This window comes from Zosterops lateralis (assembly GCF_965231275.1).
Source record: "Zosterops lateralis genome assembly, chromosome: 6".
NCBI lineage: Eukaryota > Metazoa > Chordata > Aves > Passeriformes > Zosteropidae > Zosterops > Zosterops lateralis.
In genome coordinates, this window is record NC_139761.1 from 36,254,179 (window position 1) to 36,270,437 (window position 16,259).

The 16,259-nt window shown below is 37.1% G+C and overlaps 1 protein-coding gene across 2 annotated transcripts; it reads left to right on the forward strand.

Annotated features, from left to right (window-relative positions):
• The first annotated feature begins 203 nt into the window (after window positions 1-203).
• PTGR2 (prostaglandin reductase 2) lies at window positions 204-15,147 on the forward strand. Of its 2 annotated transcripts, none has more exons than XM_083864195.1 (10): window positions 204-641; window positions 4,412-4,480; window positions 5,299-5,417; window positions 6,423-6,614; window positions 7,555-7,725; window positions 8,686-8,895; window positions 9,310-9,431; window positions 10,669-10,756; window positions 11,476-11,515; window positions 12,761-15,147. In XM_083864195.1, exons 1-10 carry the CDS (start codon window positions 548-550, stop codon window positions 12,823-12,825), a joined length of 1,170 nt encoding a protein of 389 aa, XP_083720321.1. In that variant the 5' UTR covers window positions 204-547; the 3' UTR covers window positions 12,826-15,147. The 2 variants fall into 2 exon arrangements, with proteins under 2 accessions (XP_083720321.1, XP_083720322.1); XM_083864196.1 differs by having other exon boundaries at window positions 481-598.
• Window positions 15,148-16,259: the final 1,112 nt, after the last annotated feature.

A 16,259-nucleotide genomic window follows, 5' to 3' on the forward strand; every position in this document is an offset into this window, starting at 1 on the left:
TGGGGAACTGGATAGGCAGTGGGCTCTCTGAGATGGCTGGAAGTCTGCAAACTAAATTATAGTCTTCTCAAAAACCCCATCGGGTGATGCTCCTGCCCTCCTGGGAGCAATCTGCATTCCTTATGTGAAATTCTGCCAAGAAGAAATAGGCCTTATGTATATATGCCATATACATATATGGTATTTTTAACACTTTTCTGCAAGTTCTAGATGTGGTACCTAAAAGTTTTTTGATTTTTTTTTTTTTTTTCACCAAAATCTGAAAAAGTTAACTTTATACAGTGCTATTGTATGTAGATATGAATGTGTATACTTACTGGAACTTTAGCTTTGTAGGTCAGTGAAATCTGATAAAAAGCTGAAAGATATTAGGCTTCTTTGGGAATATAAAAAAAAGAGATGGTAGGATTAGGATCTTACTACTTATTGTCTTTCTTTTTCATCTGCTTCTGCCTTGGAGGAAAGATTGGAGCCTGCCCTCAACAGTGTGTCAGAAAATCCACATGAAGAAAACACTGGGAGAGACTTATCATCAGAGAATTCAGTGATGAGACATGGAACATTAGGGAATCTTAATTTATTGGTTCACTTCATGAAAGTACTTAGCTTTTTATGGCATGTGTTTTTCTCCATTCATGACAGTCAGTATTGATTCTGGCTTGCCATTAATTAACATTCATCAAATGTAGAGCTCCTTAGTGGAGCTGGTGGAAACTTTGGTGCTTAATCCATGACATTCACTCTTTCATTTACCTCACCTTGCCAGTTACAGTCGTCTCTTCTTTTTTTTAACCAGTCATTCCCATCTCAGTTTGCTTGGTTGTCTCATTAATCACTCCCAGTTTCTTCAGTTCTCTCTCCCCATTCTGTTTTGCTCCTCTCTGCTTTACTGGCCGTTAAATTGCTATTCTTGCCATGTTTCTCTGTTCTTACTGATTCCTAGTCCCAGTTCTTCCTGTCTTTCCTTTCTGCACGTTCCTCATTCAGAGTCATTAGTGAAATTTCTTTTCTTGAGTTTCCTTTAAGGATCCTTGCTCCAGCCATTTTGACATCACAGTTTCAAAAGACTTCCAAATCTTTTTCTCTGTTTGGGTTGCCTGCCTTCTTCCTCCTTGCTGCCTGGGCCTGATACAGGACTACCTGTTCTTCCTTTGCTTTTTAGCTAGACTGCATCTGGCATGGGCTTTAATGACTTGGAGCAGGTGTCTCTTTTTGGCAAGAGTATAGGCAACTGAAAACTCTGCCTCATGGGCACCCTCAGAAACAAGAAGTTCTGGGAACCAAGCCCAGGGCAAACAAACTGGAGCCTTTTAGCACCAAGGAATTTATTTAACTTTTTAAAAGGAGTTGTGACGTGTCTCTGAAACAGGCAAGATACAGAAAAAAAATCTCTGAAACAGAGATAAGAGTAAAACTGGGCTAAAATGTACTTGAGACTCCCCTGAAGACGCTGCTCTTATGCTGCTTAATGCTCCTGATGTACTCATGGGGTAGATCAGGTGATTGGCATAGCACAATGATGTTAAAACTTGGAATTTTTAGTCTGTTTTGATTTAAAGAGTAAAACCAACTCAGTTGAGTTTTGTTTGGAAAAGTTAAAAAATAATAATTGTGTTGTCTTTTAAAAAATAGCCAAAAAGATCCTGCACACTGGCACTATGCTTGTATTGAAAAGAGTTGTGTATATGATAAAAATCTCCTTTATTTCACTCTAAAGAAAACCTGTTGTCTTTTTCTAAAAGCTTTCCTCACTGAACAATGCTAAAAGACGGTGCCTCTACTTATTTTCTTTAGTCTGTACTGTTTGTAATGCGAGGAGAGTTTGATTCTTACTTTGTTACAGTGTTACTGTGACCATGTCCTTGTGTCATGGTGTTGCTGACTTCCACTGTAGGTGCAGTCCTATTTAGAAGTAAATGTCCATCTACAGTGTTGTATTTGCTGTGGCAGCTGTCACAGAATGAGTGACAATTCAGTTCCCAGTTTCACTTTTTGTCCACCCACTCACAGTATTTGGAAGATCTTCAAATTGAATCAGTACACAGGGTCCTCAAACAAAAGCTGTGAAAACAAACTGGGAAATAAACAGTGATTTTGTTCCTTCAAAATGTCAGGCATTCAAAGAAATAGTCTAAACTTACATTGGATAATCTTTGTACTCACATCTTTCTATGCCGCTCTGTATTGCATTGTCTTCCTTTTAGTATGTTAATATCTTTGATTTCTTTTTCTTTATGTAACTGTGGGGGTTTTTTTTCCTCTGTATAATCATAGAAAGCAGATATTTCGGGGGTGCGTTAGTCACAATAAAAATTATCTTCATCCTCTCTTGTTCAGATTGGGGTTTTGTGTTTGCATAATAAACATATTTAGTTTCAGGCTAACAGAAATGGAGTCAGCAGTTTTGACAGTGGAGCGCTGTGTAAGGCATGAGCTGTACAGCAATTCTGTGTGGTTTATAAGCAGGGGCTCAAACCCTCAGCCATGGCTATGGATAGTTTATATTGGAGAGTTGTTTGCACAGATTTCATGTGAACTCTCAGATGCTGTCTGTTTATATTTACTTTCTTAAGTTGTTATTTCTGTAGAGCAGTTTGATTAGTGCTTATAAACTTCAACTGAGTTGTGAATTTGTGTGCAAATCATTTAATAGAGTAGGCTTGTCCTTTTAAACTGCGCTGGGCACGTCTGACAGTTTACAAAATGCTCATTGTATTAGCAGGAATTCTCAGATGGTAAATCAATCACTCTGGGAATAAGAGTTGTCCTACTTAAATATAATTTTATTGGGCAGATGTTGTCAGGAAGAATTTGGAGTTTTGCTCTGAAAAATATTCTGTAAAACAAATACAGAGTGATGTGCCCATGATCACACAGGAAGCCTATAGCTGAGTACAGTCATAACATCAGCCAAACTTTCTCTTGGGCCATCCTTCCTGTCAGAGTTTTACATTATTTATATTCTAAAGGTTGTATCAGCTGTGTGGGTATAAAGATAGACTTTTATTTCACTTTTTAATTGTTAAGTCCTTAATTTTGAATGCTTATTTTTGCTTATAAACAGGAACTAGTAATTTCATCAAAGTGTGGGGGTTTTTTTCCTTTTGTTGAAGACTGTCGTTCTTCACTGTTTTGTCCAAAGAATTCTGCAGGTCACTTATTTTTCAATTATGTAATGCTGTAAAGACACTTTTGAGATTCATTCCTTGTAGCTTATTTTGTAGCATCTTTAGGTGTTGAAATACTGGAAAGAAATTAACTTTTAAATAACTTTTCCCAAATAAGTAGCTTTTCAAGTGCAAACACAATAAAATGTTAAACCTTGATCTGTTTCTTTAACAAGATACTTGTGTTTTGAGTCAGCTGTGTGTTTTAAAGGGGAGGGGTGGCCAGGGATGTGCACCTTTTCTCCTAATAACTTTTAAATTATGTTTTTCAGCATTCCAGACTAAAGTTCTTGATGGTTTGTGAGTGCTGTTGTGTAAGCAATGTAGCAGTACAGACAGAAGGTTCTGTATTTTGCAATGTTCAAAGAATAAAGATGTTGGATAAGTGATGGTGATGTGCTCTTTCTAGGCTCATCTTTTAGATTTACTCCAGTTTGCTGTTCTTGTCAGCAAAATAAACATTATGACAAAGATGTCAGCTATCATCTTTCATTCCTTAACGTCCTTTGTTCATGTAGAGGTTGGTTATTTATGGCTGTTGGCTGAGAATAGTAGTCACATTTTTATTTTGTATTAGATCTGAAAGCATGTGAGGTCATGTTTTTTCTCCTGTTAAATCAGGGTAATTTCCTCTTAATAACTTTGCGTGTCACAGATGAAAAATCACAGATTTGCAATCCTCTTTTAAACTGTTGAAATTCAAGGAGAAATTTTTCTGTAGAACAGATTGAGTGATGATCTCATTCTTTCTCATCTCTGGGCACCGCTAACAGAAAGATTTACCTTTTTCTTACAAAACACCTTACACAACAATATCTTTTTATCATGTACCTGCAGACTGCTATTCTGGTGCCTGCCTGCCTTTTACTGAGTGGCACCTGTGTCTGTGAGGTGGGAACAGGCGCAGGAAAGCAAACCAGACACCTCTCCCTCTGCCTGGTAGGGGGTGGTGATGGTCTTACAAGGAGCATGGTACATTACAGCTTTCCAGTAGGTGCTACTGTGACCTTGTATAAAATCAGGGCCTTTATAAGATAAGCAGGGAAACTCCTTATTCACACGTTTGTTTATTTGGTGCTTGAGGTTGGTTTATATGATTCTTTATATCTTCCTTGGGCGTGGGTGCTGAAGTTTGTGAGGTCTGTATTTCATCCCCAGTTTCCAAATTACTGAGTACTTTGCCTCATATTCTTTTTGCAAGAAAATTTATGTTTCAGGCCTTCAAACAACATTTTCTTTTGTAGAAATCCAGTGTGAAATTGCTGCAAAAGCAGAGATGATTATACAAAGAGTAGTGCTGAATTCACGGCCTGGTATGTATTTCTCTCCACTAAAGAAGAAATATGTTTGTTCTGATTGCCTAATGCTTCAAAATGGTGAGAGTAGAAACAGACACTAATGTGAGATATTGACATTTATATATCTTAATATTGCATGCAGCAATAAAGTTTATTTAAAGTGCATTTATTTATATATAAATGTTTTATTTTCCAGTAGTATAAATAAATATATTTGCAATAAGTTTTCCTACATTTATTAATAAAAGTGAATTGCATTAATATAGATACATTTCTATTAAATATATAACATAAATTCAAACTGCATTTGTTTAGTCTGTATATGCAGATTTCTAAACAGTTGGGTGAGAAAAAGAGTTAATGCTTAATATATGAGAAAATTCTAAGAGTAGGGGCTGCAAGTAAAGAAAGATTAGAGAATGTGACTTTTTAGTTCTCACTTTTTTTTTTTTGCATTATAAGAGATGTCCAAAATATTTTGTTACTAATTACTTTTGTTTCCTTGTAGTAAATACTGAACCTTTTGTTCCTCTCATGTTTTAATGGGTTTATTTTTTAAGTTTACACCATTGAGGTTTTGTTTACTTTCTTGCTTACATATTTGCCTTGTATCAGCACAGTATTTTGAATAGTGAGTTCATAAATCTGGTGTAGAAGACATTAAATTTTGGAGGGAGTATTGTATGCTGCTTAATGGTTGTAGTTTTACACCTGAGTAAATATATAACCTAATTTATTCTAAAAAGTACTACCTTAAAAAAAGGCTTTCCCATATTGATTAAGGGAAGTTCTATATTGATTAATTTATTTGTTTAATTCTAATATAACTCTAGGTAAGAATGGAGTGCCAGTGGCTGAAAACTTCCGACTGGAGCAAAGTACAATAGCAGATACTGTCCAGGCGGGACAAGTGCGTGTTAAAACTCTCTATCTCTCAGTGGACCCCTACATGGTAGGTGATGGACTTAGAGCTAAGCCAGAATTTGTTTTTTTTAAGTACCTTCAACTCTGTACCTGTCATGATGTTTAACACCAAAGTTACCAATCACAGAACAAAAATATGTCTGGTGTAACTTAGTAATTGTATTCATTCTGATGGATTTATATTGGGAAGGAATTTGGCATTAATATGCTTGGGATATATATAGGAATATGACTTTATTGGGCCAGGAAGAGACTATGAGCCCTGGTATACCATTACAGATTTGTTTGTATTAGTTTTTTCCAGTCATACAAAATTACAGAAATCATGTGGTTGGGAGAATTGTGGGTTGAAATAGAAGTGAAGGTAGAAGAAGAACCAGACAGACACAGTCTGTAAAAGTTTGTTATAGAGAGAATTCCACTCGTTTATTCCCTCCATAGATGGCCATAGTAGAAAAAAAAAAAAACAGTCTAGATTTCAAGAAAGTACATTTAGCTTGGGATGGAAAAGTTTAAGAATCCTGAAATATTAGCTGTAGCTATAGGGGAAACTGCAAAGAAAATATGTCACGTTTCAAGATATTTCATTAATCAGATCTCTGTCAAGGATGGTCTACATATATTTGACAGCTCTTCAGTTCACAGGCATGAACTAAATGACTCGTGGGCATTTTTTTTCCCCAATCCTGCATTTCTAGGATTCCTTCAGTTGAGGAAGCATTTGTAGGATTCTCATCAGACCCGAGCCAGTCATTGTCAGTTGTGCTGGTGCCTTTGAGCCAACATCTGTAGAATGTGTTGGCTTTGGTAACACTGCTGGAGGAGATCAGGATGGTCCATCCTCCTTTTGTAGTGAGCAAACAAGGGGAAAGAGGGATCTGAAAAAAGATTATGAATATTTGGGGTTTACTGAGAGGTTTTTGAGTGGCCCTTTGTGTTTGAAGTTCTAAACACGTCTTCATCCCCCACTCAACTTGAACTGGTAAACAAGTTGTGTTCCACCAGAGCCTTTCATCAAAGCCTCGTCTTTCAGCGCTGCCGAATGAACGAGGACACGGGCTCGGATTACCTGCAGCCCTGGCAGCTGTCTGAAGTAGCTGACGGTGGCGGTATCGGCGTTGTGGAGGAGAGCAAGCACCAGAACCTCGCTAAAGGAGACTTTGTAACTTCCTTCACTTGGCCCTGGCAGACAGAGGCAATACTTGATGGAGACTCGCTACAAAAGGTAATACAAATGCAAAAAGCCCACGTTGTGACTGTTTTTTCCTAACCCCTTTTTTTCCCTCTAAACGTCCTTTTCCCCCCCACTATTTTTTTGTGAAAGCAAGCATACCTTATTGAAGCAATCAGTTCTCAAAAGGCAGATCAACTCATAGGTACCAAAATTTGTATCAATTTCTTTTTTTTTCCCATAACAATTTTGCTGGTTAACAGGCAGGCCAGTATTGTTTTAATTATTGGGGTTTTTTTTTAAATTTCCCTGCTGAAGCTGCTTCAGTTAAATAATTCTCTTAATTATTTTAATTCTAATAGAACTTCTTGTTCTTGATAGTGTAACTGTAAGACATGAAAGGCTTTAGGTATATTTAATTTATTTTTTTAACTTGTGTTAGTGAAAGCTTTTACTTGAGGTTTTACATTCACATAAGAAAGGATATTCAATATTGAGTTGAAAGTGGAGATGTTTCAGTGCATTAGGGATATTGTGTTGATTGTTCTCACATAACAGAAAATTACTGTAGTTGGAGAATTTATACTTTCCAATAAACTCCTTCCTTTAGGACTCTTTGTCACTGATCTGCAAACATGATATTTGATTAAATGGTGCATTTTTATCCTTTATGCTAGCATGGAGATAGTTCACCATTGCTGGAAACTTCTTATCTCCCAACTGCTTTTTAACACTTCCATAATTTAAGTTTTTGTGAGTTAATTTGTGTAGAAACTTTTTCTGAAACCACAGAGGCATAACATTTTTGTACAAACTTGTTGCTAGAAACTTTATTAAAAACTTTGTTATTAGAATAGAGCTAGAGATAGCTCATCCCTACCAGTTGTACCTTGCCTGGTAAATATCCGGAGTTAGTCTCCTACCCTCAGGCAGTCAAAGAGCAAAACCTCACCTTAGAAACAAGTGACCTCCTACTTACATTTCTGCTCCGTAGCTGGTTCCACAGCTTGTGAATGGACACCTTTCCTACTTTCTGGGTGCAGCTGGCATCACGGGGCTGACGGCCCTGCTGGGAGTCCGGGAGAAGGGACACGTGGCCGCGGGTGCGAATCAGACCATGGTGGTGAGCGGCGCGGCCGGCGCCTGCGGCTCCTTGGCCGGACAGGTACTAACATACCAAGTCTTCTCTTCTGAAACATGCTGGCTATTAAACATACAGATAAAATCTTGGTAAACATGAGCAGGTATAACCCTGTGGGAGCAGCCAGTTTCACTGATTTGACACACACTCTCGCTGTGAAAGACTTTACATGTGAAACTCAAGTTTCATGAAATAGGGAGAGGAGAAAGCAGATGGTGGTGATTACTTGTTGCTAGCACAAGTAAAATAGATGGTCTATATACATGCGTTTATTATATATTTATATGGTAGCCTGCCATTCCAACACTGTATTGACTGGTGACTTTCTTTTTTTTTTCCTATTAGAAAATAATAATGTGGTAAACCCTTTGTGTTGTATGCCATGACGTCCTTTGTGTTTTGAGATTTACAGTTCTTTTATCTACCTCTGCTTTGCAGAACCTGTTTGCAGTGTGTATGTGCATATCTACAAATATCTCTCTAGATATATATACACGAACAAAATTGATATTAAGCAAACTTTAGACCTACTAATAAAGAGAAGCTATGAAGAAACAATGCATGAGCAAATCTGTGAAGATTGTATTTAAATCAATTATTGTCTATTTTTTTTTCTTTTATTAGTTATGTTATGGTACTCAGCAGATGGTAGTTTTCTACTGTATTTGGTTCTCCAGTACTGGCAGTCGTTGGTGATTCCACAAACATAGTCTTGTGCAGTCAGTGAGTTTGAAAAGATGGCAAATTTTGATTGTACCTGCCCCATGTGTAGTTGTGAGGAGGGAGTGACAAGAGGCAGTTGTGCCACACGACATGGGAGTGTTTGCTGCCTGGGGTTTAGTGGGATGGGAATAACTGTAACACCCCTTAGGACCTCCTTTCTTCCACTGACACTTTCATGCAGATGAATGATCTAATTTGTCTTTATTGTTTGGGGTTTTTGTTTGGTTTGTTTGGTTTGTTTTTTTAATTGTGTGCCTGCAGATTGGCCGTCTGGAGGGCTGCTCTAGAGTGGTGGGGATTGCTGGCACAGATGAAAAGTGCTCCATTTTGGTCCAAGAAATGGGGTTTGATGCTGCTATCAATTACAAGAAGGGGGATGTGGCAAAACAGCTACGTGAACTCTGCCCAGATGGTGTGGATGTTTACTTTGACAATGTTGGTGGAGACATCAGTGATACAGTTATAAGTCAGGTGATTATTCCAGCTGTCAGGTTTATTCTAGTCCTTCTCCAATGTCTGCATGCCCAGTTTTCAATTAATTCTGGAGTCCAGCCTGTCATCCAGCACAGCAGGCTTTCCACTTCAGAGATCAACATCAGGTGCTCATCCGAGGGGCCCACAGTAAGATAACAATTCCCTTTATTCTTTCTGTGTAGTGCCTTTTTAATTACACTAGGCTGTATAGCAGTTATTTTTCCACTATTGCCTTGCATTTTTGCCTATTGGAATGTTGCCATAGATTGAATAGGACTGCATGCAGTTCTCCCACTCTTTTATAGGAAATGTGGCTAGTGAAAATTTTGCAATAACATCTATTGCATCTGAAAAATTTAGTTTCTGAGACGGAGGAATGTAATTTTTCTCACTTTATGCTGTCCCAAACAGATGAATCAGAACAGCCATATCATCCTGTGTGGACAGATTTCTCAGTATAACAAAGACGTGCCTTACCCCCCTCCACTGCCTCCTGACACAGAAAAAATACAGAAAGAAAGGAACATTACAAGGTACATTTCTCCTCCAGAACTTGTGAGCAGGTTCCAGGTAGATTGTTCATATGATGTTTGGAGGGTAGTCTGAAATCCACAGTAGCTACTTGTAAAATTGGAACAGAATGTTGCCATGCCTAAAAAGGAAAATATAATCACGGTATTAGTAGATCCTTTCCCTTACATTTTTCTTTATCAGCATAAAAAATGGCAAAGGATGCTGTTATATAGAATCATAGATGTCAGCTGTTACATTTTGTTTGAGGTTGCTTGATTTAGTCCTGTAATCCCTGACAATCCTTTAGTACAAGGGAAGGTGCTGCTATAGTTCTGTTCTCAGATGTTTTGCAAAGTGCCTTCTCTCAAAATGTTGTAGTTTGGGCATAAGGATGCAGCTGATGCAGTGATTTTATTGAAATGACATTTTTAGTATTTGGGGGTTTATTAGATAATGGAACTGTAGGTGTGACAGATACACATGGCTAAAACATTTTTATTCTATTCTGACTCTGGGCATTTCTGAATTTCCTCTTAGGATTCAGATGGACCTAAGACAGAGATTAGGAGAAGAGTCTTAGACTTTTCAGTCATTGCATTGTGGGACATTTGGAGGACTTGATTTCTGTGCAAATCAATTGATCTCTTCTAATTAAAATCTTTCCTTGTCCCTGTTACTGTTGTCGGCCCTTTTAAAAAATGGTTAAAATTAGTAAAATATACCATACATGGTAGAATGCAGTGGAGAATTTAGTTAGTATGTTCCTACAAGTAATTATAATTTTTGATGATCATTTCCATTTCTCAATTGTTATGGAAAGCTGTGACAGCAGGATATGCAGAATTGTGGGGAGCCTGAAAGTTAAGTTATTATCACCAACTAGTTGCAGGTTCACTAATTATTCTCCCTACCACTGAAAAAAAAAAAAAAAAAGAAAAAAAAAGGTAAAAAATAATAGGAATTTGCTCACATTTTATGGATATTTATTTATTTTGGTGATACTACTTTACTACTTGATTTTTATTACTCTTCTTTCTCTGATACTTGAAGAAAACTATCTAAGATTGATCTTACTCTAAAGCTCCCACTGCAGGAAGTTGTCACAACAAACTCGCAAGGCCCTGAGCTACATTTCTTTGTAATTTGTGCTCACAACCCTTCAGTTTCAACAAGGCTGTTTTCTGAAAAGATTTTTAAAGATTTTCAAGTACATTGACCAAAGTTTCTTAAACCAAAGCTCATTCTTTTCTTTCACAGGGAAAGATTCTTGGTGTTGAACTACATGGACAAACAAGAAGCTAGTGTATTACAACTCTGCCAGTGGATCCAGGAGGGTAAACTGAAGGTGAGAACTTCTAGGTCTAATCTATGGCCTTTGATACTATCTCTTACTACAAGAGGACTAATTTCATTGTCTCTGGCTCTCTTACTGTGCCTCAGGATTGAACAGACCTTTTAAAAAATGAGTAAGTATAATTGAAAGCTTACTAGGTAGCACTGTTTTAAAAGGTACCTGCTGAGGATGGTCTGACTGTAGTATGACAGACTTCTCTGACAGGCTGCTCATGTCTGTATTTTTTATTTCAGCATAGGGTGCAAGTGCTTTTTTACATAAAGATTCAGACTTCCAAAAATATGTATTTTCAAATACCTGATGAGTTAAAAGTGCCCTGAATGCTTTTGAGGATCTTGTAAGAAATTTTACTTCAAGCTTTATAATCACCATTTATGACTTTGTAATTAGTATATTCTTAACCACACCTTCCCTGTGGGGTCTGTCTGAATTAGTTTTTGTTTATTCAAGTGGTCAGTAATCTTCCTGGGAAAATACCAAGATATTAAATTTTGGTAGGTGCAGAGATCTGATTGAAGAAATAAATCACCTGCAAATGTACCAGAAAATATTCAGACCTCTCTTGATGAAAGAATCTGGTCCAAACAGAGCCCTGTCCATTGTAGCAAGAGAAGTCTTTAGATTTTGGTGGTTTCTATGGCATGTTTCTAAGAAATGTGAAATGCTGCTCTTGTTTGAGGAAAACTGAAAGGACTTATTTGCATTGACAGGTCAGAGAGACTGTGGTAGAAGGCTTAGCAAACATCGGTGGTAAGATATTTGCATCATTTTTGAAGAATAATAACCTGATTATATACACTGACATTAGAGGTTAACTACCTCTTTCTTTCATTTGCCGATTTAGATTTTTGTATTTTATCAAAAACACTTTCATGTTATAATAACCTTTTCACTAATTATTAAAATGTTCTGTAAGAGGATTATTGTATATTTTAAAAATCATTGAGTATAAATTTATATTTTTTAGTTGTTGTTTTAGTACTGAGGGGAATTTACTCTTAGACTGCTACCATAGCAGCTGGTGATGGTCATCCTGATCTTAGAGGTTTAAAGTGGTGCCCCTTTCTTTAAACTTCTGTGTAAGGAAATGCTTTTTTTAAATCCTTGAACTTATACTTTAAAAATGCAATATCCAACAGAGGTTTTTATTGGATTTGATAACAAAAAATAAAATTAAAAATACACACAAGAAAGGGCAAAGCGTATTACTAGAAAAAGTAAAAATTAATTTCTTTTAATAGAACAAAATGTTCTGTAGCCTGTTTAAAGTATCTGTGTAACAAAGAAAATAGAAAAATGAAGGGTATCTAGTGACATGGGCCGTGTGATCCAAGATGTGTTGTAAAAATGCTTCCCTTTCAAGGAAGAGGGAAAAGTATTATTTAGTCTATTTAGTAGTTAGTCCCACAAGATTGAAAACTAGTAGAATTAAGTGAAAACGAAATATAGATTTCAATTTATTCTAGTCATTGCTAATTCCTCCTTACTGGTATACATATGTATTTTGAAGTAACTTGGTCAAATGTATCAGTCATATATTATACTTTCATACTCTGTTTACTCAAAGGTATATTCTTTTGCACCAGCTTCTCCCACTATTGTGCAATATTTATAAAGCTTTTCTTTCACAAATGCTTGTGTGACCCACTGTATTTGTGGGCTGTCCAATCATGCCTTGTCTCTCTTTGCTGTTTGGGTGACATATCACAAAAGCAGCAAATGTAGTAGTTAACTTGTATAGGGTCAAACAGTTGCTTACAGGTAATTTTTTAAATTATTACACAAACCTGCCCTTAGCAGTTTATTACAGGCTAGCTTTTCTTTTTTAAAAAATCCCCTTCTTAATTTAGCACATCATTAAGGATAAATATGATTAGGTCCAAAGTGGTAGATCTCCTTTTTGGGGAGCTGCTTTCTACCATTTTTAGTTACTTTTTTGGAAGCTACTTGGCTTCTTTTGCTTGGCACTAACTTATTTCATTTTTTCTCTTGAAGCTGCTTTCCAGTCCATGATGAATGGAGGCAATGTTGGAAAACAGATCGTCTTAGTTTCAAAGTGAAAGTCATTGGTTCAAGAAAAATAATTGCATTCTGTCTCTAACAGTGGGCAAATTTTTACTTATACTAATTTCCATTTCTCAAATAAACCATTAAGTTGTTCTGTATGTACTGAAAACTGAGATTTTGGGATGCTAATGAATTAAATTGAACTTGGAAACAGCAATGCAATCATTTATACTCAAAATGAGTAATACATTCTTAACATGATTTTGGCGGTTGCCGCCTACACTTGCAAATATTTAATGGGTGTGGTTTGAAAGAACATCCTGTGTTGTCCTAAGCACAGGCTCATCACCTGGTTGGTGTGTGACAGCACTTCACACCAAGACAAGGAATTCCTCTTTCTTACTGTATTCTGTGCAAACTGGGAAATTAGGGGGCAACTCACAAAAGTCTGGTTCATCATCATGATCAAAACTTCACACATTTTAGCAAACAAAGCCATCAGCAGTCATTGGTTACAATTGTTATAGCTTTTTCATTAATTAGCATTCAGACCCTTATTTGCCAGTTATCTCTTGCTTCTCATGCTAATTATTCCAAAGTGCACTTCTTCCCCCCATTCCATTTGGGGATCTGTTTTAACCTGATGGTCAGGGGGTTGGTGGTTGTGATCTCCCCTGCCAGGATTACCTTTCCCCCAGTTACTGCTCAGTCCTGCTGACTTCTCTCCAGGGGCTCTCATCCAGACAGCCCATTAATTTTGGGTTTGTGTTTCCTTTTCCTTAAAACAAAGGATTAGCCATGACTGCAAGTTTCACCGTGCAATTGCTTAATTGTAACTGCCTAGCTATAGCTACTGATTAACAACAAAAAAACCTGCAAAGTTTGATTCAAATCTTGAAGGAGTAAATATCAAAATATTTGCCGAAGAGCTACTCCAGAGTGAGCTCATCTCTGACACCATAAATTGACACACCTTCCAGGAGTAATTGTCCTCTAGACAGTTATTTTTCACAACCGGAACAAAATCTGACAAAGTTGTAACATTCCCAACACTATTATTTTAATAGGAATTGCTTACTAATCCACACAACTCAGGAGTCTATTAAGAGCCATGATGTGAGGGGTGATTCAGAGTGAGATCATGCTGAGATACTGATTCCTTACCATAATAAGGGCAGCTTGATTGCAGTAGCATTCCGGTAGTTAGGTAAGCTATGAAGGGCAATACAGGTTCTAGTGGCATTAGTCAAATGGTTTTAAGAAAAAAAGATAGGGACAATCAAAGTAAACCTCACCCTGATATCTCCAGTGTTTTCTATTCTCACAGTATTCCTTTACTTGTGAGTCCTGATTAATGTCACCTCTTAAGAATAAAAAGCCAAAGGGAGAAGATTGTTTAAATCAAGTGCCATCAGTTATAAAAAAATACTGATCTTTTTTCATCTTGTCTTAATTTTGTAATATTTGTAATAGTGTGGCTCTTCAGCTATCATATATTTTGTATTCTGAGATGTGTCATTTAACAAAGGGTAACAAAAATCTAGTATGTTTTGGAGGTTGCTTCTCATGGTAATTAGTCCACATGCTCAGTTTGTCTCTTCTTTTGGGTTGGTGGGTTTCCTGAGTCGGTGGTCATGATCTCCCCATGTCAGAATTACCTTTATCCAGTCAGAGCCAATTTCAGCACAGTTGCTGAGCTGTCTTTATTAGTTTCTTCCTTTTCTTGGGAGTTCTGCCAGGTGTCCCTGTGGCCTGTAAGCTCTGCATTCTTTGTATTCTCCCCAAGCTTTGCTAACCTCCTGCTATGCCTGAGATCAAGCAGGGCAAGCCCTAAACGTTAAGGAGGCCAAGAAGTACTTTGTCTTTCTAACATCTGGGCATCACTTAGAGCTTGCTTGTTAGTTGCTACCTGTTTTATGGATTATAGCTTCTTTCTTGTTGATTAGGCTTGAAAATATATAAATATCAAATATCAAAGAACATCCTTTCTTAAGAATTTTTTACACATTTTATAAGAGTAAGGCAGGACCCTGTTTCATAACCCCCTCCTGATTCCCTGTAACTCTCTGGGCAAATGGTTAATTAAATCTGTCTCTTGAGATGTCATCATCATAATCACTCTCTTCCCTTTTATCTCATTGTTTTAGTTTCCCTTTATTGCATTCCATGTTTTTTAGGTCAAGCTGTTCCCATTTTCCCAAAACCAGACCCATACATCTGTTTCTTATCTCCATCAACACAGCTGGTGGTGTTCCTCAAACAGGGTTCAGTACCTGGTATGCAAAGCCAGGATCTGGCCCAGAGCCAAGATATTTGGTTTATTTCATGTTTGCACCAAGATGGGTGCTAGGTAGTAATTCCACAAAGCCAGCTTGGAATGCATGCATATTTATACATTTCAGATTGCCTCTCTCTCTCTCTCTCTCTCTCTCTCTCTCTCTAGGTAATGAATATTCATTTTTACTCATAATTGACTGGCATCATCTGTGCCAACTAGGTCTGCATGTGCATAACTGCTCATCTTTTGAGTCAGTGGGTTTCTTGAGTCCACGGTCATGATTTCACTGCCAGAATTACTTTTTCTCTAAGGACACCATTTCTGAGCCAAAGCAGTTCACCATCTTGTTTACCTTCTTGATTTAAGATGAGCCCCTTAGAACCTATTGGCTGGGGTCCTTGTTTCTTTACTCCTCTACTGATCTCTTTAGGTCATCTTGACTTTCTGGCATAATCAGCAATTTTTCCATGTACACTGAACAGTAACTTTTTTAACTCATACAGCACTGGCACAACTTCTAGGAAACAAATACAATCTTTTATACAAAAAGGTGTCAAGGGAAAAGTGATGCAAACACTGATAAATAGTCACTCATGCTTAATCACTAATGCCTATGACAAAATTCCTAATGCACCTCTGCAAATCTTGGTCCAGTTCATTATATTACCATTTACACAGACAATTTTCCTGGGGGCTGTCTCTGAGTATTACAATAATCTAAAGTAATTCTAAGTTACGTTTTCCTTTTATCAGCTATCAAGTTACTATTTAATGTTATATTCTATTACAGTTTCTGCTGGATCCTCTTTGAAAAATTGGTTGTTAACTAAATAAGGATTTATAGTATTCTGTTCCTGGGGCCTCTTCACATAGCATTCCATTCCTGAGGACTCTACTGCTCCATTACTCCAGCCCCCATTGTTATGGTTTCAAAACTGACCTACAGCTGCTAGGGACTTTTTGTGAACTTTTATGCATTTCTAGCTTCATGTGACATCATGACCACAGTAAGGAAGTTCAGCTACAATCTATATAAATAAGCACTTGCTAAGGGTAATAAAATGTAAACGGTATGGGGCAGAGACACAATTTTTTCTTTTTTTTTTGCTAAGCCAGTCTTCTGCTTTGTATTTATTAGTCTTGTGCATTCCCATTTCTATCCCATCTCCCTTTGTATCTTGAAGTATTGCTGTTATCTGCCCTATATTT